Source organism: Barbus barbus (genome assembly GCF_936440315.1).
Source record: "Barbus barbus genome assembly, chromosome: 4".
NCBI classification, from domain to species: Eukaryota; Metazoa; Chordata; class Actinopteri; order Cypriniformes; family Cyprinidae; genus Barbus; species Barbus barbus.
In genome coordinates this window covers 1,149,994-1,172,825 of record NC_136732.1, presented here as the reverse complement: position 1 = coordinate 1,172,825, position 22,832 = coordinate 1,149,994, and the positions used below count along the sequence as shown (strand labels likewise).

General features: G+C 38.0%; 1 protein-coding gene across 1 annotated transcript; it reads right to left on the bottom strand.

Moving 5' to 3' along the window:
- Nucleotides 1-5,745: 5,745 nt before the first annotated feature.
- Nucleotides 5,746-16,976, bottom strand: LOC306869157 (polyunsaturated fatty acid 5-lipoxygenase-like). The gene is made up of 12 exons (XM_079415786.1): nucleotides 16,874-16,976; nucleotides 16,631-16,740; nucleotides 15,755-15,927; nucleotides 15,444-15,578; nucleotides 15,138-15,341; nucleotides 10,553-10,639; nucleotides 8,866-9,035; nucleotides 8,630-8,745; nucleotides 8,399-8,499; nucleotides 8,120-8,290; nucleotides 6,588-6,674; nucleotides 5,746-6,285 (listed from the first exon to the last, which is right to left on the bottom strand). Exons 1-12 carry the CDS (start codon nucleotides 16,963-16,965, stop codon nucleotides 6,106-6,108), a joined length of 1,626 nt encoding a protein of 541 aa, XP_079271912.1. The 5' UTR covers nucleotides 16,966-16,976; the 3' UTR covers nucleotides 5,746-6,105.
- Nucleotides 16,977-22,832: the final 5,856 nt, after the last annotated feature.

Below are 22,832 nucleotides of genomic sequence, written 5' to 3'. Positions count from 1 at the left end.
TGATTTTACCAGCCCTTTTGCTCACTCTGGATAAGTACAGTTCTTGGAGAGTGGGGAGGGTTGTACCAATGATTCGCTCAGCAGTCCGGACTACCCTCCGTAGTCTTCTGAGGTCAGATTTGGTAGCGGAGCTGAACCAGACAGTTATTGAGGTGCAGAGGATGGATTCAATGATGGCAGAGTAGAACTGTTTCAGTAAGTCCTGTGGCAGGTTGAACTTCCTCAGCTGGCGAAGAAAGTACAACCTCTGCTGGGCCTTCCTGACAATGGAGTCAATGTGAATATCCCACTTCAGGTCCTGAGAGATGGTGGTGCCCAGGAATCTGAATGACTCCACTGCAGTCACAACATTCTAATTTCTGATTGGCTGGTAGGTGGCATTTAACTCTGTATAACTCGAGACAGAGAACTTTCCTCTGTATTCCCTCATCTATTAATTGTATTTAACAGGGCAAGTTATCCCTTCTCAGTGTGAGAAATACAAGGTGTGGCGTGAGAGCGTGTGAACTGGGTGAAATGCGTGTGTCTCACGGTGAATGCGTGACACTTGAGAGCCCTGGACGTACTTGATAGGAGTGGTGTATGCCGGAAAGTAGTGATCAACAATAAAGCGCAACAATAAGCACAACTCTGCCTCTTCTTGTTAAATGCCAGTTTTAATGAACAATAATAGCCATTATAAAAGTATAAATACGAAATATAAGAGGCTTATATAAGAGGAAATAAAGATAAAAGCAAACAATTCAGTCAAACGTGTGCTACAAATTTAGTGCTGTACTACGGTAAAGTTCAAAATAAATATATTTATTTATTTATTTAGTCATTTAGCAGACGTGTTTATCCAAAGCGACTTACAAATGAGGACATAAGAAGCAAACAAAAGAGCAACAACGTGCAAGTGCTATTACAAGTCTTGGTTAGCCTAACGCAGTACAGATAAAAAGTGTTTTTTTAAATAAAAAGAAGGCAGATAGACCAAATAGAATTAGAGTAGTGAGTGCTAGAGTTAGAGGGTCAAGTAAAGATGGAACAGATGAGTTTTTAGCCGTTTCTTGAAGATGGGTAAGGATTCGGCTGCTCGGATTGAGTTGGGCAGGTCATTCCACCGGATGGGAACAGTTAATGAAAAAGTCCTTGAAAGTGTTTTTCTGCGTCTTTGGGATGGCACAATAATGCGTCGTTCACTTGAAGAACGCAAGCTTCTAGAGGGCATATAAGTCTGAAGTAATGAATTTAGGTAAAGGGGTGCAGAGCCAGTGGTGGTTCTGTAGGCAAACATTAATGCCTTGAATTTAATGCGAGCAGCTATTGGTAGCCAGTGCAAACTGATGAACAGAGGCGTGACGTGCGTTCTTTCCGGTTCATTAAAGATTAATCTTGCAGCGGCATTTTGTATTAATTGTAGAGGTTTAATAGAATTGGCTGGAAGACCTGCCAAGAGAGCATTGCAATAGTCCAGTCTGGACAGAACAAGAGCCTGAACAAGGAGTTGTGTTGCATGTTCCGAGAGAAACGGCCTGATCTTCTTAATATTGTATAATGCAAATCTGCAGGACCGGGCAGTTTTAGCAATGTGGTCTGAGAAATTCACCTTATCATCAATCACAACTCCAAGGTTTCTGGCGTTTCTGGTTTTATATAAAGTTAAACATAACTTTGTGCTCAGCCAAAACGATATGACCAAGAACAAATAATAGATTCATGACACCACGAATGCCTGTTAAATATACCGTGATACTTACTTTGTCTGGAGCAGACGTTTGTGCACGAAGCGTTGGTATTAATCCCTACACGTACTGGGACTTTACCGATTTTTCCCGGGATATTTCCTCAGAAAAGGAACCGTAACCACAGTGTCCACAATGGCTCAGATAGAGGGAGTCTATGGAGACTCCTATGTTCGTTAGTGCATCCCAAAACACAACACTTGAAAAGCCTCTTTGGGCTGACGTTATATCTCCAGCAGCTACAGTAATCAGTAGTTAATGGTGGAGGCGGACCGCAGCTTCTCACTCAGGGCTGTGTCACTAATGGTGGGACTTATTCCCCTCGTGACGTGAACAGAGGGAGAATCTAAAACAGCTCGTCCTGAGAGACTGTTCATCATTTTATTAGATTATAAAAAATGAGTTGGTGGATTTTTAACATTATAGGCTGGTTGTTTTCACACACTGCAGCCACACAACTGTGTTCAAACACCTTAGAAAAGTGAGTTTTGCATAATAGGTCCCCTTTAAAGCTACATTTCATGATACAATAACAGAAATGTTTTGAAAATTACACAGGTTTTTGGGCAATGACATTTCACAAGTCCACAAGAACAGAAAACAACGCATATTGAGAAACGGCTATTGTCTGTGTGAAAATATAAAATGATAAAATACCCTCTTAGATATATTTTTGTGTTTGGGCACTCTGGTGTAAATAAGCCCACACTCATGGATAGCAGAGCGGAACGAGTGAAGGAGGAGCTTGTATCACGCACAAGTGATGATTCTAGTCAACCAATCAACATTCTGCAGTGAGTTTAGCTCCACCCTTTGCTGTGCTAGGTACCTCAACGGAAGGCTACCAAAAAAGTAGTATGGTACGGTTCGCTATTTTGGTACCATTCACAACTTCTGACAATGGAAACGGACATGATTGCGTACCGTACTGTTCTGTACTGAACCGTACCGCTCGGTGGAAACAAGCCATAAAGTGTTACCCATATGTTTTACTGAACGTCACCAATTGATAGTTTTCATGTGACGTCACACCCTAAAAAACTAAGCTTTGCTCCACTGACCGTCAGGATCAAATGTAGTAGCAGAAATAAGGCATAAAAGCCACACTAAATCGTCCTGAATAAGACTTTTGAGTAGTCAGTCTTGTATGCTAGAATATTTACTTCACAATTATGTGAAAATTATTCAGCTTACTCATTCACAGAAAACAATATATTGATTTAAATTTTTAATGACATGTTTTGTGATCGAAAGCCAATATGCGAGGGAGTGGTAATGGTCTTGAATATTAAGTGGTTCTCACCTGAGAGACAAAGGGCCCTCCCCTAAAGCTGCTAATGGCCCATCAGTGTGACTGTGACTGAGGCAGGTAAGAGAGAGAGTGTGAGGAGACTGAAAAAATGGGGTTTTAAATTATTTGTATTTTATTTACAACACAGTATAATCAAAGCATACATAATGAAGGTCAAAGACACATTATTGTGCACTGATCTAACCACAGAGATGTGAACAGACTTTGACTCATTCCTGCAACAGATTCTGTTCAACAAGTGAAACAAGTAAATCATACCTGATATTTACGTGTTATTTAAGTGTTTCTGCTACTTTCCATGGATTCCAGAAGAAAAAAACATAATCAGTAGTCAAGGATCTTGTTTTACCATAGAATATCAGTGTAGTTGACCATCTGATGTTGGTACAGCGCTCTCAGAGGAAAACAGTTGGAAGAAAGCCATCAGGATTCATCTGTGGTTCAGGTACCTGATTCAATAAAATACAAAAAAAAAAACCATTTGTGAGCATGTTAATATCAGGAGCATCTATATATATATATATCTTGATAGGTTCATAAATTCACCCCACCAAAAGCTTGATGCTTGTATTGATTTTGTTTTGGCAGGAGGCTTTCACACCCTGCTCACCTTCCTGCCTGTGCTGGCTCTCCAGCAGAGGCTTCTGGAACATTGATGGAGTTCCTTTTACATTTGTTTTATCTGTCCACAGAGGAATCTTGCTGTGATGTTTCTTGGTGCTGCTGATGTTTGTCCTGTTCTGTGTGAGGTTTTATGATCTTTGTCTCTAAGGGAAGGTCTATCAAACTATACAGCAGCAGTTTGGTAGTAATTCAAATTCTTTAATTTGGCAAATCTGGTTTTGCATTTAATGCTAGAAGGAGTGAGACTTTGAATTATGGAAATTTATTTAGTTCAAGTGCATGTATTTAGCTTTTGTGCTTGATTTTCCGGTGTTTTTATTTTGGTTTATGGATCCTTAAATAAGCACCTCTCACACACCAGGTGAGCTGAACACAGAAAATAATATGAAAAAGTAAAAAAAAAAGTTGAAACTTCAGTAAAAAAAAAAAAAAAATACTATATATTACAAGAAACTAAATAAAATAAAAGTTTTTGCTCTAATCACTAAAATTTGTTTAAATAATTTATACTGTTATTTCAGCTTAAGTCACTGGTTAATTGTATTAATTATGTTAGTCTATATGTGTTATAACTATATAGTAAGTTGCCGTAAGAACAGGTGTCATGTTGACATCATGATGACGGTACTAGTGCTAATGCAAAGAAGACAATCATGGACGACACTCGTCTAATCGTGGAGGTTGAGAAGCATACAGTTATTTATGATCCTCATAATTTACTAAAGACTTGCAGGCGAAGGAAAAAGCATGGGAGGAAGTTGCATCAGCACTCGGTGCAGAAAGTAATAACCTTTCTTACTTTTTTGTTTTCAATTTTTAGCATGCTCACGTACGAACAAATGAATAGCTAATTAACTAAATACAATAGACAGAATAAGGTCACACATGCTACATACATCTACGCTGTAGACTACTGTATGTCTATTTCAGACTTAATTCTCCATAAATTGATCATTAAAAAACGTGTCTATTAAGAAGTTTAAGGTTACTTATTACAGACATTTTTTGGATTTTCTATGTTTTTGATGGGTAACGTATGTACATTTTCTGTTTATAAGACAGATAAAAACTACAAATGATTTTCTTAGTAATGTTTTTTTTGTAATGAAATAGGTAATTTATACCATAATTCATATATCAAAATATTAGCATTTAAATTATTCTACACACATATAAAATATGTAAAAGCAATTACTGTGCACGGTTAATGACCTCAAGAGCACTGTCAATACTAATGTAATGTTCAGGATAAAGCATTGTGTTGGCCTCAGCCATGCAAATCCAATCAGTTTCTGAAGTATTACAATCAGTAAAGAAACAACACTGATGAAATAAAAACATTCATTTCAAAATGGATACTTTTCACACATATATAAGAAATATGAGATACATACGTATACAATTAAATGTTTCAAGTTGAGGAGGAAGGTAGGCTATTCTTCCTTCATCTTACATTGTGTGTAAACTGCATAGAGTGTGCCCAAAGTCTGCGTCTCATCCTTTTTCGTAGTCTTCTTAACAACATATATAGCGCGATTGCCTAACCCTCTGTAATGTATTTTAAATAGAAATAAAACAACGCTAACTTAGCCATTATTGAGAAATCTGTACAAAATCCGCGGTTCAGGTGCGCGCTGCAAACGCTGCCGGTGTGAATAATGGATACGCGCTGCTTCTGCCCTGCTTACGCTTGCAGTGTGAAACCGGCGTCATATAAGCTAGGAAACTTGGTATCACTAATGAACACTTTTCAATATACAGATACAATTATTTATGTTTGTTTCCTCGTTATGGAACGTATACATACACTTTTTTTTTTTTTTTTACCCCACTTTATCTGAATTTGAAGTTATTCTGTTCTCTTATAATAGGGCTTTTGCATAATATATGTATGCGTGCTGTTTATATTTATTATGTGTATATATATAAAAAAAAAAAAAAAAAATTGTATGCGATTAATCTTTTGACAGCACTAATTCTAACTGATAATTCTGTTGTTTCTGCTTCAGTTGTTGATCCATTTGAGATTGGGGCGCTTCTGTGTGCATGTATTGCCTCCGCAAATTGCTGTGTAATAAAGAGTATGCATAACTGAATCAAAAGATGAATAAATGAGTACCATATTATGGATGTATGAACACACATTTATTTTTGTAACACAAGCCTATGTGTGCTTTTTGAAATCATAGCCAAATGAAGTGTTCTGTTTCCCTGACAATCACCTCTCAGATACATACATGCACAGATTTAGGCTTTACAAAGTAATATCCCTTACTTCCCAACAACAGAGTTCAATCAAACATCATGTCTACAAAAGTGCCTTAAAAGGTTTTACAATACTTTCTATTTTGAGTAGAGCTGTTCTTCTTTCTTTCTATGTCAAGCATGCATTGGCCATAAACACTATGGTTAGGCCTGGCAAAATCTTCTTCAAATATTTTCTCAAATTGCCACACTGTTGGGGATTTTGTCTGGGGACAGATAACAATAAACCAATGTTAATTCTTCATTCCGGCTCTTGATGATGTTGGTCACCTCTTGTAGTTTGTGGCAGAAAGTCTTTATGGCTGCCTTCACTGGTTGCTCTGTGAAGTACATATCTGGATACTTGCCAAAGAACAGCTGAAAAAAAAAGTTATTCAGAAAACAGAAAAATATTTTTCGTTCTTTTTACAAGGTAACCTGACTCGTCTCTAAACTCCACCCCCTTGGTTACTGTCAATCACTCAGACAAGCTTATAAAACACCCCAGAAAGAATGTGCTCATAATATGGAGATATTTGGAAGTATTTGCTGTGTTTCTTTAAAAAAATTGTGACTACAAATCAGAATCAATGCAAATGATTGATCAATAAGTCGTGTCACTTCATCTCATCAAAAGCCAATGTTAATTCTTCATTCCGGCTCTTGATGATGTTGGTCACCTGTTGTAGTTTGTGGCAGAAAGTCTTTATGGCTGTCTTCACTGGTTGCTCTGTGAAGTACATATCTGGATACTTGCCTAAGAACTGCTGGGGGAAAAAAAAGTTCTTCAGAAAACAGAAAAATATGTTTCCTTCTTTTTACAAGGTAAACGTACTCGTAACCTCGTTTCCCTGATATACGGGAATGAGTATTGTGTCTTACACATATGAGAGAAAAACTCCTTTTTCTCCGATAATTGAAGCCTTTTTCCAATAACACCGTGTTACTGCTGTACAACTCAGGATCCTCAGGTTTACATCGACTGAAGCGACAACTATGTCGAATCGGCTGCTTATATAGCCAGATGCCCTGCCCATTCTGGCGTGCATCGTCACCATAGGCTCATGCAGTCTTTAAAGCACTGCACTATGTTAACGATGCACGCCAGAATGGGCGGGGCATCTGGCTATATACACATTCATGGTAATTACTTTTGCTGGGGCTTTGCAGCAAGCTTCAACCTATTGCGTGTATTTGAACGCAAAACTCTTCATCTGCGCTGACTGCATGCTCTCTGCTGCTGCGGGACTCTCAACACTGTTGACAGTCAAGGTAGCACGGTCACGGTGTTGTTTCCACCAGCGCGGCAATTTTTTTCATCACTAATTGATGGATGTCTAAAATATAAAAATAAGGAGAAGCCTAAAACAGGCCCGAGGCCCAACCCGCGTCTGACCTATGACGTGAAAATTGGCCCAAAGCCCGGCCCTAGAGGTGTAAAAAAGTCGGAGCCGGGCCGAAATGCAGGGCTCTAGCGTTCCCCTCTATAGAAATCATGTTTCCCCCTCAGGGGCCCCCCACCGTCGGGCCCTTAGAATCGTCCTAACCCCCCCCCCCTTACGGCGCCCCTGCTACTAGGTACTTATACTATATTGACTGGGTTAAATAGAATTGCATTACTAAAAAGAGACTAAAATACAATTTTCATCGACTAAAACTAGACTAAATGTCATCAGTTTTCGTCGACTAAAATAAGACTAAAATGCTCAGACTTTTAGTTGACTGAAACTTGACTAAACTAAAAAGAGTATGAACGTGACTAAAACTAATAAAAACTAAAATGACAGCTTCACACAAAGACTAGACTAAAACTCAAATTAAAACAGGCTGCTCAAAACAACACTACTGAGCCGGCGTAAGCTCACACATCTCGGCACGCTTTGATACTCTTCCCTGCTGCTTTTTCCTCACAGGTTACTGGGAGGAAGGAAGTGGGAGGGCACGAGGGGCGGAGTTGCTCTCTGAAAAGAAAGCTATCCGCGAACGCAGAGAGGTGAGACTCATATCCTCGCAATGAGGACATTCTGTCTCGATGAGTACAGTTTTAGCATGGGCGGCGCCCAAGCATGAAACACTCTCGCCGTGATTGTGAAACAATAACAATTTGAAATGAATTTTTGCATAAATACACCTCAAAACATTATCTTTGGCCTATGTTTTTAGCCTGTACATTAATTTCAAGTGAAAATTATATGTGAATAAGACATCAAACCTCATTTTTCTCGGTCCGAGTGAGGGCCCAAACTGTTCCCAGAACATCTCTGGAACATCCACGGTCAGGCAGACTCTCCATGATATGCTTCAGATCCACCTGGCCCTTCTGCTGGGGAGGCGGCTTGCGCATGGTGGAAGGACTGTTGGGGATCCAGCCGTACCAGTCAAACTGGAACATAAATGTTTACTCCTAGATATTAGCTTATAGATATTATAAAGAACTTTTCCTATCAATTTTAAATGCTCTTGCCAATGATATGAAAGTGCGTAACCTCACCTGTCCAAAGTTGACAGCAGCATGTTGTGCTGAAGCTGTGAAAATCACGACAGTCAGGTACTCCACCAGCTGCTCTCGAGATTCCAGAGACTTTGGGAAACCTGTGAACAGTAGCAGCACACATTTACCTTGTGTAGACTTGACACATACAGAATATACATTACAAACAATCATTCATGCTTGCACAGACAAACATACACAGATATTTTGATAAGATGAACCTGTTCTCACTGTCAGAGTTATTCATGCCAAAGCAGGCAACATCCTTCACAAATTCTTGAATCTCCACATCTCGTTGAACCACCTCATCGCTGTCATAGTAGATCTTGACAACAGCAGAAACAAAGCTATAGAAAGATAAAAACAAATATATACTCTGTATGCCAAACATTTTCATTGGCACATATGTGGACTAATTTGTACTTTTGCAGCAGCAGTACAGGATCTGAACTGTTGCTACCACCTACTGGTTTATTGCCTTCCAGATCATCATGCCATCATCTCTATAATAGTAGTTGGACACATCTTCCATTCCTCGAGCTTTTATGTCCTCAGGGAAGCACAGGGACTTGTAGGTTAAAGTCTCCATGGCATTTTGCATCAGTTTCTCCATCCCAGCTCCACTGATGCTACCAACCTTTGGATACCAAGAATAAAGTTGATCTTTTGCCTAAATATTTTCAGAAATGAACTACACTGTAAGCATATATTTAGCCTACTCAAGAGACCATCTAGGGCAAGGGTACTCAAGTTCAGGGCTGCATTTAAACTACATAAAAAGCGGAAAAAAGTGCTGCTTCAGACTTTATCTAAGACAATATTTGCAGATTTACTGATTTAGAAATACAGTTTATTGCTTATCTAAATCTTGCTTGTCCTTGTCCTATTTAAAATAACACAGAGCATAAAAATATATATATAGGGCCTATATATTTTTTTAAGAGTAAAATCAATGTTTTTTGAACGAATCTCATTTTAAGTCACTTGCCTCATCTGCTGGCGTTACATTGTAATCGACACAATCTTTATTTGAAGCATGGTCACTTTCAGTAAGGTGATTTATTCTATTTTGATCGCTTCTGTAGACAGCAGTGTTTATATCCAAACTTTTATTCCAGTACTTCTGTGATTATTTTAAATGTTTGTAACAGAAATAACAATAAAAAAACTTGTTTCATATACATAAACTGCTCTCTCTGGATCAGCGGCAGATTTGAAGTCACTGTGTGTGATTATGGCTTTAATAGACAATCCTGTCATTTATGAACAAGATTGCGCGGGTGATTGAATCTGGGTGATTGACTCGCTATCTGGCTATTTATTTAAATATCCAACAGTATACGGCAGTAAAGATACGACGCAACAATATATAGTTTTATCTGTGTTCTTCATTTCTGGTATTTTCATAATAAAAAAATATATTTATAATCCACTTCATAGCCTTTATTACTGTATAGAGTGTATTATCTGCCTCGTTCTGTGACAAAAATCGCACATCAGCTCACAAAATGAAGTTATTTCAAACAGTGGACTGATGTAGGCTGTTATTAAATGTCCTCTTTTGTTGGACAACGCTTGTCTTTTAAGTAGTTTGGGGCGCGCTGCGTGTTGGTTTTTATTGCAGGTTAGTTACATCGCTCGCAGATATTGAGCAGCTTTTACAACTGCAATTGTATATGTTTAATAAAAAATACATCTAACTGCCAAATATTTTGAGCGCAAATTGTAATAAACATACATTAATCTTCAGCATGACGTGGGCCACAAAATGAATGAATCCCGTGGGCCTGTTGAGTACCCCTGCTCTAGGGTATAATGGGTGAAGTTTTATTCTGGTGGATGTTTTTGCATTTCTAGCTAAATAGGTCTGTCAGTTTACACAGTCCATTAAAGCCAACACCAGCTAACAAAATATAATGAAGCCCATGTACTTAAAAAGAGCATTCAGCAAAAAGACAGAATATCAAAAGCCTAAAAGTCAGGTAATGACATAATGAAGATTTGTTAAGACCGGGTGTGTCTTTAAATCTATATCACAGACAGAAATTATGGCTTGCCAGACAAACACAGAATAATCAAATCTAAATAGAATTGGTTTGTATCCTAACAAGATGCTGTTTATGTATAGATATAATAAATAAGCTTCAAAGCTACCCTGCTGATGACCCCGTCTTCACTGATAAGCTTTTCACGGGCCTCTGCATTGATTGCGATTGTGAAACGAACATGAGGCATCAGTAACTGTAAGAAGCAAATTATGCATTTAAACGTGCATTAAATAATAAAATAGGATATCAGAACCAACAACCCTTCATCAATAAATTGACGTACATTAGTGATGCGTGGATGAGCTAAAACGTCACCCGAATCCACAGCTTCAAATACATTTTCCACCCGCACCTATATTTTTATCTGATTTAGATAACCGCACCCGACCCGCAATATTCAATATAGCGTGTAGGTTAGATGAGTTCACACAAACCATCAGATCAAATCAGTCATTTGAAAACAGCATGATTCAGCTGTACTGCGTCTTCTCTCTTTGACCTTCTCTTCAAGTCAAGTCAAGTCAGCTTTATTTATATTGTGCTTTTAACAATACAGATCGTGTCAAAGCACTTAACAGTATCAGATTGGAGGATAGAGTGTCAGTAATGTATAATAATAAGTTTAAACACTCAATTTTCAGTTAAAGGCATTTCATTATTGAATTCAGTGATATAAAAAACTGGATGATGAGTAACTTCTTACTGCTAAATTCTGAAAAAACAGGTGTTAATTATCGGACCTAAAAACCCCACATGTAATAATAAGTTACTCATCATCCAGTTTTTTTATATCAACTATACATTCCGCTAGTTTCTCAATTTGGTGTGTTTCACCGGGCCGTGAAGAAATATAGAGCTGAGTATCATCAGCATAACAGTGAAAGCTAACACCATGTCTCCTGATAATATCTCCCAAGGGTAACATGTAAAGCGTGAACAGTAACGGCCCTAGTACTGAGCCTTGAGGTACTCTGTACTGCACGTGTGATCGATATGATACCTCTTCATTCACTGCTATGAACTGATGACGGTCAGATAAGTATGATTTGAACAATGTTAAGGCACTTCTACTAATGCCAACAAAGTGTTCTAGTCTATTTAAAAGAATATTGTGGTCGATAGTGTCGAACGCAGCGCTAAGATCCAGTAGAACTAATAAAGAGATACAACCACGATCAGATGATAGAAGCAGGTGTAGCATTTGGACCAATCAGACACACATTTATTCATTATATTTAATGAATAATCCAGAAAACCCTCTCATTCAGCAAACAATCTGTGAGGATCTATGGACCCTTCCCTCTGAAAGAGCACCCTGGCTCAGTTACCAGGGCAACCATCTGATAGGACTGTTTAGTGCTCAAAAGTATGTGAGATGTGACATGCTGTAAGAACGGACCCTTCTGAAACCCACACAATGCCCATACAAACAAAACATTCCTCCTTGTCACTCATAGACACCTTTCTACAGATAAACATGCATCCCAGGACCTTGTGTGTATGATTTTAACTATCTTGTATAGTGTCTCTTGCATTGCATTTTGTTTTATGCATGCTTTGAGTGAAGTACTAGTTAATGTAACGCCACCTATATCGTGTCTCCTACCAAATTAATGCTCATTTGATGACACACACCTTCTCATAGAATTCCAGGTGTGTGTGTAATTTAATCAAAGTATAAACTGCCAGAGCCTTTCGAACCATGCTCTCAGGCAAAGGGTCATAAAACCCCACAATATTTCCAGCCTCCTGCTTGGAAATTCAGCCTCTCTCATTGGTCAAGCCCATCCTGAAAGGTGTGACTCTTCCCTGAATTTAAAGGGCTCACACACAGGTCCATTTTCTGGGCTGTTCTCTTTAGGGTGCGAGTGTGTTCATTATACCATGGAGTCAGACTGTTTTCTTTGATCTTCCTTAAGCGTAAAGGAGCAACTGTATCTAAAGTGCTAGAAAAGAGAGAGTCCATAGTTTCTGTTACATCATCAAGTTTTTCTGAGCTATTGGATATGCTGAGGAATTGAGATGAATCAGGAAGATTACTTACAAAGCAGTCTTTTGTGGTAGAAGTGATGATTCTACCATACTTGTAACAAGGAGTAGAATTTACAGTTTTAGCTATATGGAGTTTACACAAGACTAGATAATGATCTGAGATATCATCGCTTTGCTGCAGAATTTCAACACCACTAACATCAATTCCATGTGACAGTATTAAATCTAGAGTATGATTTCGACAATGAGTAGGTCCTGAAATGTGTTGTCTAACCCCAATAGAGTTGAGAATGTCTATGAATGCTGATCCTAATGCATCTTTTTCATTATCAACATATTAAAATCGCCAACAATTACGACTTTATCTGCAGCCAGTACTAACTCAGATAAAAAATCAGCAAATTCTTTAATAAAGTCTGTGTGGTGCCCTGGTGGCCTGTATACAGTAGCCAGTACAAACATCACAGGGGATTTATCATTAACACGTGTTTCTCTAAATAATGTTATACGCAGCACCATAACTTCAAACGAGTTATACTTAAAGCCTGCCCTCTGAGAAATACTGAGAATATTGCTATAAATTGTAGCAACACCTCCCCCTTTACCTTTTGGACGTGGCTCATTTTTATAGCAGTAATCTTGGGGGGGTGGACTCATTTAAAGTAATGTATTCATCTGGGTTTAGCCATGTTTCTGTCAAACAGAGCAAATCTAGGTTATGATCATTGATCAAATCATTTACAAAAAGTGCTTTTGTAGAAAGGGACCTGATATTCAGTAAGCCAAGCTTTATCATTTGTTTCTCTGTATTGTAAACATTTTTTATTTGTTGAACATCAATTAGATTGTTACTCTTAATTTGATTTGGACGTTTTCTGTATTTTCTAGTTCGGGGAACAGACACAGTCTCTATAGTGTGATATCTGGGTGAAGGAGTCTCTATGTGCTGAGAATTAACTGACTTCTGTGACGTGAGGCGGCTAGCAGACGGTTGGTTTAGCCAGTCTGTCTGCTTCCTGACTTGAGCCCCAGTTAGTCAAGTACGAACTCTAACACTATGTGCCATATTTCTAGAGAGAAGAGCGGCACCACCCCAGGAGGGATGAAGACCATCTCTTTTCAACAGGTCAGGTCTGCCCCAAAAACTCTTCCAATTGTCTATAAAGTCTATGTTATTCTACGGGCACCACTTACACATCCAGCCATTGAGTGACAGCAGTCTGCTATGAATCTCATCGCCCCGGTAAGCAGGGAGCGGACCAGAGCATATTACAGTGTCTGACATCATACTTGCAAGTTCACACACCTCTTTAACATTATTTTTAGTGATCTCCGACTGGCGAAGTCGAACATCATTAGCGACGACATGGATAACAATCTTACTGAATTTACGTTTAGCATTAGCCAGCACTTTTAAATTTGCCAAGATATCAGGCGCTCTGGCTCCCGGTAAACAATGCACTATGGTGGCTGGTGTCTCTATTTTCACGTTCCGTACAATAGAATCACCAATAACCAGAGCACTTTCATCAGGTTTCTCAGTGGGTGCTTCACTGAGTGGGGAGAACCTGTTTGATGTTCTGATCGGAACGGAAGAGCAGTGTTTTGACCCGAGACTAGGCCGCCTCACAGTCACCCAGCTGCCCTGCTGCATGGGCTCTACAGGAACCGAACAATGTACAGGACTCCCTGAGCTAGTCGCATCCAAAGCAGTATCTACAGCCTCACATTCTTACTGTCCTCAACTAAAGTTTGGATGCGTGTCTCTAATTCTGAAATCTTCTCTGTCAGCCTAAATATTTCCCTGCATTTATCACATGTGAATCCCTCATCGCCGACAGAGAGAGATAAACTATACATGTGACATGAAGTGCAAACTACAATAGCAGGAGAAGAAGCCATTACTCACCGTGACTGATGAATGATACCAACTGAACTTACCACTTCACATCGGTGCATCTAGAGCTGAACGCTGCGATACACGACTTTAGCTCGTGGTTTGGTGCAGTTGACAGAATTGTCAATTGCCTAATCGGTCACTGTTGCATCATCACAAAATTCATTATTTACACGTCTTTTTAAGCCACTTGGTACTTGAGCGCTCCAGAGGCGCTTTTCTGTGCGCTCAGAGTCACATCCAAAGCGAACACTTGTTGAGCTTAAGTGGCCAAATACACACAAAATGACGTCAAAATGGTCATCCTGGCGAGCATCCTCATAAATACCGTCGGTTTTGTCTTAAGTTAATGTAAACAGTTGCGAATGAAAACGCATATGTAACAGTATTGGATCCGTGAAATAGGTCTTGTGACAGCAGCCTAAATAAACCTGTGCCGTCTATCATTAATGTTAATCAAACAACAAAAGACAAGAAGAAATCCCTCACTGCTCTTGACTAAATAATGTTTTGTTGAATAACTTTAATGTTCATTTACAGTTTATTCAATTTCTGTAGCCTATTTAACACACGTTCATAGTTCATATTTTAGAAAATGTAGTTTATATTTGCATCATTAAACTAACGATTTCTTATCCACCTGCAAATAACCAGAATGCAATTTTTTATTACCCGACCCATGGATTATCCGCAGCGCCCGCGGATACAACTGCCACCCGCGCATCACTAACGTACATGAAAGGACATTCTCCAGTTTAGCAATGAATCTAAATATCATGACTATGTATTGGAATACAGGTACCTTGTATACGGGATGGACGGCAGAAAGCTGTCTGTACATGGCCATTTCAAAAACCTCTGCCAAGAGATGTGTCTTGAGAAGGTGTGTGACCAACTGGTGCACATTGAAGTCGGAGGATTTCACCCACATCTTGGCAAGCATCCAGTCATATTCATTATCGCTTGGAAGAAAAATTGGGCTCATTTCCCCTGGGGTTTGACTGAGCTGATTCAGATATAATGGCAAGCAGGACATTTTAATTCGCTGCAGAACAGCTTTTATTTTTAGGTAATAGTTTTCATTTGATGCAGATTATGAGACAGATACCTGAATGGCGATTGGCAACATCTGGTCCAAATCATTCTTGTACAGTAGACAGACGGGTGCAGTCAAATGGCGCTCTCTGCTGGATCCTGGCACGTCCTTTAGTATTTCATAATCTGCTATGTAGATGTTTCCTGCCTGTAAACATGTGTTCACAGGTGTATAGTTTAGAACAGATTGTAGGTTCAAATAAGACTGATTTGAGTCTTTTATATAACCTCCAATATGTGATTGATGTCACAATACAAGCAATTAAGTCTTGGTTTTGATAACTGGCCAGTTGTTCAAGTGATTTATGTCTTATTGTTTCTGACCTGTAATTCCTCTTGTAGTGTGTGTCCTCTCTTCAGACAGCCCTTGACCATCTCATGTGTGACGGGAAATTTGTCTGGAAGCTTCATGCACTTCCTGATCATGACAGGATTGCAGCCGTTCAAAAACTGATAGCCAAACATGTAATCCTTATTCCAGTCCTGGATCACGTTCTCTGTCCAGATTACAAAGGAGAAACTGTCAACTGTCAAAGGCTTTAAAGGCTTCCAAAAATGAAAATTGGAAAGTTGCCTGTATCAGAGGTATAAAATGATATAAATATTGTTCAGTTTCTCGCACAAACCGATCGTTTCGTGTCTTAGGACATCAATGAATTGTCACGAGCCGCAGGGTTTACTTTGAATTTGTCTGTGCATGTTTTTTTTACTCTCAAAGATTCTGTGCCCATTGACTGCCATTATATGACTGACAAACCGCAACGGTTTGAGTTAAAAATCTTTGTTTGTGTTCTACTGAAGAAACAAAGCCATCTACATGGATTCCCTGGGGGTAAGCAGATAAACATCAAATGTTCATTTGTGGGTGAACTATCCCTTTAAAGGTTTCCCACAACAATCGTGTTCGGATATATAGTTTCTTGTTTAAAAGAAGAAAACAAACTAACAAGCGTCTCAGGTTCCAACTGTAACCATGTTCCGATGTAGGAGAATAATATGTGCAAACAGCATTAGTGTAGTATGTGCATGCTAAAAATCAATGAATCAATTTGAAGTTTGTGACAAACGCACATAAGCCTGGTTTCTTTATTTAGTTTTCATGTAAACACTAGGCTTTCAAGAGGCATCCCTTTAGCATTATAACTTCCGATGCAGCACAAGGGAACAGACATTCATGACAGAGGATGAAATCATCCAAACCTAGTACTGTGTTCTTCTTTATTAAATGCCCAAATATCTTTTCAAAGTCTGCAATGTCTTTCCAGGACTCTACTAAACCCTCCATTTTGTCAAGTTCTATTTCCAGAAACCTGAAACAGAATTCATACAGTATAATTAGAAACATGAACACTATTTGCATGGTATTGCATTTGCAAAACAGAGGAAAAATTGTGTAACAAAATCAACAAGAACTGTGGCCATGACACAGTCCCCCAAACTTACACTTCCGCTAAATCCCAGTTCCACTCTCTTTTTTTTTCTTTATCAAACTGAACCTCTTTAGGAAGTTCATTCACATTGGCATCTATGCTCATAGGGAAGCCCGTCCTCCACTCTTTCCATCTTCAACAAGAAAAATGACAACATTTACTTGTACGGTTACACCAAGAAACAAAGATCCAGGTCAGCATCCAGTTCAAGTACTGTACTTCCAATGAGTTGAATGGAAATCCTCCTTGTCCAAGCTCAACACATCACTTTCTATCTCAACTTATGGTCTGGTTTGGGGCATGGCAACTAATGAGTCTTTTAGGAAGGTAGAGGTAGAATATCTGAACAATGACATTCACCATGGCAAATTCCCTTGCCAAAAGTCACAGAGAACTCAATAAAACTACCTCCAAATAATTCTTAAGTCAGTCGTAATATGTATCTTCTGAGAAGAATCCTTGCACATCATCACTGTTTTAGGAATACATACAGCTTCCTTCAATTTCTTGTTGATGAGCTTGGTGAGCTATTTGTGAAAATGAAATGCGAGCTGGCATAAGTCAAAACACCCGGTAATTTTGAGCATATAAAGTTGGTGATCTGAGTATCTGGATCAGTTACAACCAAAAAGCAATTAATTTCTAGGTATAGAAAAATAAACTTTATTTGTGAAAAAGCCAAGACAACAGCTGGAACCTGGTAAGCGAAGTCACTTTAGCCTGCAGTGGTGTCTTTGTGAAATTGGCTAATTGGAAACCAGAGAAATGTTGGCCAATGTAATCGAATAAAAGTGCTTTTTACACCATAATAAACTTAGTCCAGAAAAAGTTAATTCGTCCCCTGAAAGTTTTCTTCCACTGACCCCAGATCCCAAACTAATTCATATGGTACGGGTGAATTGTTTCTGAGAAAAACTATTTTCTGGTCTTAAATGGTAAGAGACAGATAGGTGCTTAACCAATATTTGTGTCAAGCACACTGAACTGTGTCTAGGGACAAAAAATAAATGAATCTCTTTCATCAAACCTGAATATTTTCTGTCTAGATTCCAGTTCATCTTTTCTTTGCTCTTGAAAAGATTCAGTGTCATCCTGAGGTAGTCGAGCTAAATGAACACAAATAAATAAATAATACACATATAACACATAGAAAGGACAACATTTAAGACACGACTCGATCACAACTGAATTTTAAACATAATAATAATGCTACATTAAAAACTGGATAATGAACAAAGCGGGTCTGTACGTACCAGTGCTTTCTCGGATCATCACTTCATTTTCGTCCACTAACCAGCAGTAACAGGGGAACTCAAAGCAGTCTCCAGAGGGGGTTTGCACTTTGATATGCTTACAGAACCAAGGATAACTGACAAGATGTTTCTCTTTTTCAAGTTTCACCTGGACAATGTTTCCGATGTTCTTCTTCACACGGATGTCAAGGGAGAACTCCTTTAATGATAACTTTTATTAGACAAGTTATATGTGCGAGGAAAACGAGGGCCTGGAGGAGCACTGTGCCAGCCCCTGGAAAGCTCTCAGCAGTGCCTGTGCCCCTCGAGCGCCCTCCAAAGCCCGCTCCTCACAAGGCCCGTGAGATGCTCCCCTTGGTACCAGCCCTGTTAGTATGGCAGGGAGCATCGGACCAGTTGCAAATGAGTGATTAAAAGTGATTTGGAGACAATTTTAGTCTAAATGGTTAAACACCATACACTTGGCCAATAGGTGGCGCTGTGACCAAATAGATGTGTTGTGGTCAATGTGGGGTGACTCTAACACCCATAAAGTTAAGTGTCAATATGCCAAAATGTAGCAATACGGCATCAGATTTAGTCGATCAGCATCTTTTTTTTGTCAAATTTGGGCAAGTGATCTAGAAGGAATTCAAAAAAGCAGGTGTAGTTATGGTGTAATTGGTTGTTGCATGTCCCAAAGAGTCTGACAATACCAGTCTCACGACAATAAACAAAAGTAACAGTTTGTGAAGACGAGCCCACCAGCTGGCCTTCGGGGAAAAATGTGAGTCCGTGAAGGGATGTAAAAATGATGGCTCACACGCAAACAACAAAAGGGAAAAATGAGCCAGAAAATAATCCAACAATGATATATTCAGGCAACAAACAGGTATCTACAATATACGAAGGGCTTTTGGGCTTTGCTTGAGGCACCTACAGTAGCACTCTTGCATCAAGTCCCGTCTTCTTCTTCTTAAGTGTTTTTGGCGGTTGGCAAACCAGCTAATAGGTGCTTTACCGCCACCTGATGGACTGGAGTGTGGAACAAAAGTCTGACCGAGAAAGATAACGAACAAAAAATAAAATAATAATTGCTATTCTATTATCTTCATATTCGTTCTAGTAGACCTATCTCTTTTAGATATGAAATTAACTGTACGTGTGTTTTCCTTAGTGCTTTTCCAAGTATATTTTCCAAAGTAAATTTAAGTTTATATTTTTCAAATACTTCTTTTAATATTATTCTCTTATTTTCATATGCATGGTATTCTATTATTATATGTTTTACTGATTCGGGTTGATTACAATGTATACATAAAGCATTTGTGTGTTTACCTATTAAATGCAGAGTCTTATTGAGTCCTGTATTCTGAGACGAGTAATCACTGTTTCCTCCTCCGATTTGTACCCATTTCTCTTCCTACACAGACTTTGCTTTGAATATTATAAAACTGTCTTCCTGTATCATTAATATCCCAGTATTCCTGCCATAGATTTTGTGCATGTACCTTTATTATAGGCTTGGCTTCAGCTTTACTTAATTTAATCTGAATATCTATCGTTTGAGATTTGAGAGACTGTTTTGCTAAAAGATCTACCTCTTTGTTTCCTTTCACACCTACATGCGCAGGAACCCAGACAAATGATACATTCTTACCATTATTATTATTATATTTCATTTAAGATGTCAAGTCTACATGATTTCCCAGATCCAATACTTAGGCAGAAATGGGCAAATACTAAACTCAGTATCCACTGGTATAAAACAGAATTGATGCAGAATACTGCGTTACAGTACCTTAGAAACCAAAAAGCAAAGTGTACATTTTGAATATTTGAAACTCTTGCTACAAATAGTAACCTTTCATACACGTAAGAAGACAAAACAAAACCCTGGAACACTTCCTTTACCATTTCTGATTGGATTTTTCCAGTTACATATAGAAGAAATGCTGTAAAAACAGATTGTCATATGATAAATGCACAATGTGCAGAAGGTAAACCATAGAGATAACCCTTTTATAGACATAGAGAACACCTCATTTTGCCTTTTGGAGGCAGAGACTTGACTGGTTCTAGTGTTCTGGAAGTCCTAGGATGCTGTATCAAGAATCTTTTCCCAAATACACAACCATTCCTATTCCACACCCACACAAAGGTGCTGTATGTACGTTTTTTGACTTCTTAAACCAAAAAAAAGAATGTTTGAAGATATTTAGGAAACACGTTACATTTACATGGCTGTTTCTCTGAAAAAAATCATGCTATTGTTAGTGATTCTATTCTGAAATGTGTGTTCCAGGGCAGTTTTTTCAATATTACATACTGCACATTTAAAGTAAAAAGTTCTTACCGTTGCAGCAATAGAAAACCAGCGATTGACCAGGGTTCTTTCACTGCTCTGCTTCTCTGAGTCCATCAGCGTCAGGTAAATGCTGTTCATTGTCTCAGCAATCACCTCTCTGCCAGTAGATACAGTCACCTTGTAGGTCAACATTGTGTCTGTGTGGAAGGATCTACAATCTCTGGATCCTCCGCTGTATTCCTAATCAAATTTATATGAAGTTCACTACTATCATTTGCTCCACCTCCTGTGACATCATAATGTGGATGTTGTCCACCAATCAAAAATGTCATGTTAATACCTGAATATGTGCACTTTATCACATTTCTGAACATTGAGTACTTCAGTGTAATACATTAATGAGCTGTAATGAAGTTAACTCATTTACTAATCTGGTTTCATTCTAGCCCAAACCTTTGCTCTCATTGTTCAGAATGAAGAATGACCTTTTAAACTTTAAATTCACTTACAAATAAATACAGATGAGATGCTTAACAAAAGCATTATAATGCACAATTTAATGATCATAGATGCTCAGCAAGTATGAAATATTACCAATAAGTCAAACACACCATTATTAGAAACAATAAGACGACACTGATTTTTAATGTTAGTGTTAATTAATAATGTTTCTATTACATTATTAATTAACACTAACATTAGTAACCGGTAACCAACTGACAGTGATCATTTAAAATGGCAATAATCCTTTCTTTTTTAATTTAATCATTTGGTTATTTATTTTTGGAAGATATACTATGATTTTTGGTTCTGTAGGAAGAATAGAAACATTTATATTTAAATATAGAGGCTTATATATTTCAATAATGCTGCAAACTGCATTTATTATTTCACCCTATAATTTTTAAATGTGGTAAATCTATTTGCTCAGTTTAGTTATTTAAGTTAGAAAGAAACAACCTCTTATATGTCTAAAGTTGCTTCTCTGTCTAGATGGTTTTAATTGTGGATTGTGGACTTGGTTTTCCGTGTTTTACCCCTGTCTTTGTTCTTGAGTTTCCTTATTTGGTTATTTTCCTGTACTTGTTTAGTTGATTGATTGATTATTCCATGCAGCTGTTTTGTTAAATTAGCCTGTGTATATTAGTTCCTGTTTGTGCCTTGGTTCTCTGTCCTGTCTTACGTTATTTTAAGTTGTTGTTTGTGTTCCCTGTGGATTATTAAAAGACTGTTTATGTACAATCATGATTCCTTCATGCTCTATTGAGCTTCAAGCCCCAGCAACCTGTGACAACAATATTATAGCAGCAATACTATTTTTATTCTGGTTTTCATGTGCCATTTTGATTCTTACAAGAATGAATGAATTTGTGGGTGTAAGTTTTTACCTGTTTTTGTGTATATTCACGTTTGCCCATATATGCATCTTCTGTGTAAAAAGACCTGAGAATTAATTGAGGGATTTTACAAAACAAACTGTTCAGTTGTATTTCTGAATAGCTATATATAGACTTTCAAGAAAAACAAGGAAGTATTACACGGTCAGTGTTGGGAAGGTTACTTTGGAAAATTAATAGGTTACAGATTATGGTCACATTTGATTACTACATTTCTAACTGTTTTTAAATGTTAATAATTTTGAAACATTTAAAGTGGGCAGGTTTAACCTTACAGTACTCAACACTGATTACTGTCAGACTTCCCAAAATCCTTCGTCAAGATTATAATAATTTACTGTTAAAGCATAGACACCACAAAATCAGACTTTAACACCTCATCTCTAGTTTAAATACAGATTTAACGATGCCTCAGAAACAAAGTTTATATTTAAAAATAAAGCATTTACATCAACCCAAATAGGAAATAAAACAGTTATTGAATAAGCATGTCCTAAAATCCTAAAACATTGGTCTCTCGTATTTCAAAGTAGTCAATGAAAATTGGGAAGTAAATCGTGCGTGAAAATATTCAAATGGAACCCCCTTTGTATTCGTTAACATTTTCATAACTGTAATTACACTTTTATTTCTCAGTAACTGTAACCGATTACACAGGCTAATTTAACAAAACAGGTGCATGGAATAATCAATCAATCAACTAAACAAGAACAGGAAAATAACCAAATAAGGAAACTCAAGAACAAAGACGGGTAAAACATGGAAAACCAAGTCCACAATCCTGACAATTGTGAGCTTTGAAATTAAAAACATCTAGACAGAGAAGCAACGTCAGACATATAAGAGGTTGTTTCGGACATTTTTTAATAACAAATTATGCATAATTATATTTAAGTAACCCTAATCCTAACACTAACCATATAGTAAGTACATGTACACTGTAAAAAGTGAACCTGTGTAGTTTAATGCAGAACGCGTTTTTTGCAGTGAGAGGCGCCTTTTTGAACTGTTTTCTGTTGGCACTGAGCGTTTTGC

Coding starts and splice junctions, on each gene's coding strand:
- LOC306869157 (XM_079415786.1), bottom strand. CDS start 16,965: ATGAGCATAGATGCCAATGTGAATGAACTTCCTAAAGAGGTTCAGTTT. Junction 15,579..15,754: donor CACTACAAGAGGAATTACAG/GTCAGAAACAAT, acceptor ACATGTTTACAG/GCAGGAAACATCTACATAGC. Junction 6,675..8,119: donor CTCGGACCGAGAAAAATGAG/GTTTGATGTCTT, acceptor TTTTTCCCCCAG/CAGTTCTTAGGCAAGTATCC.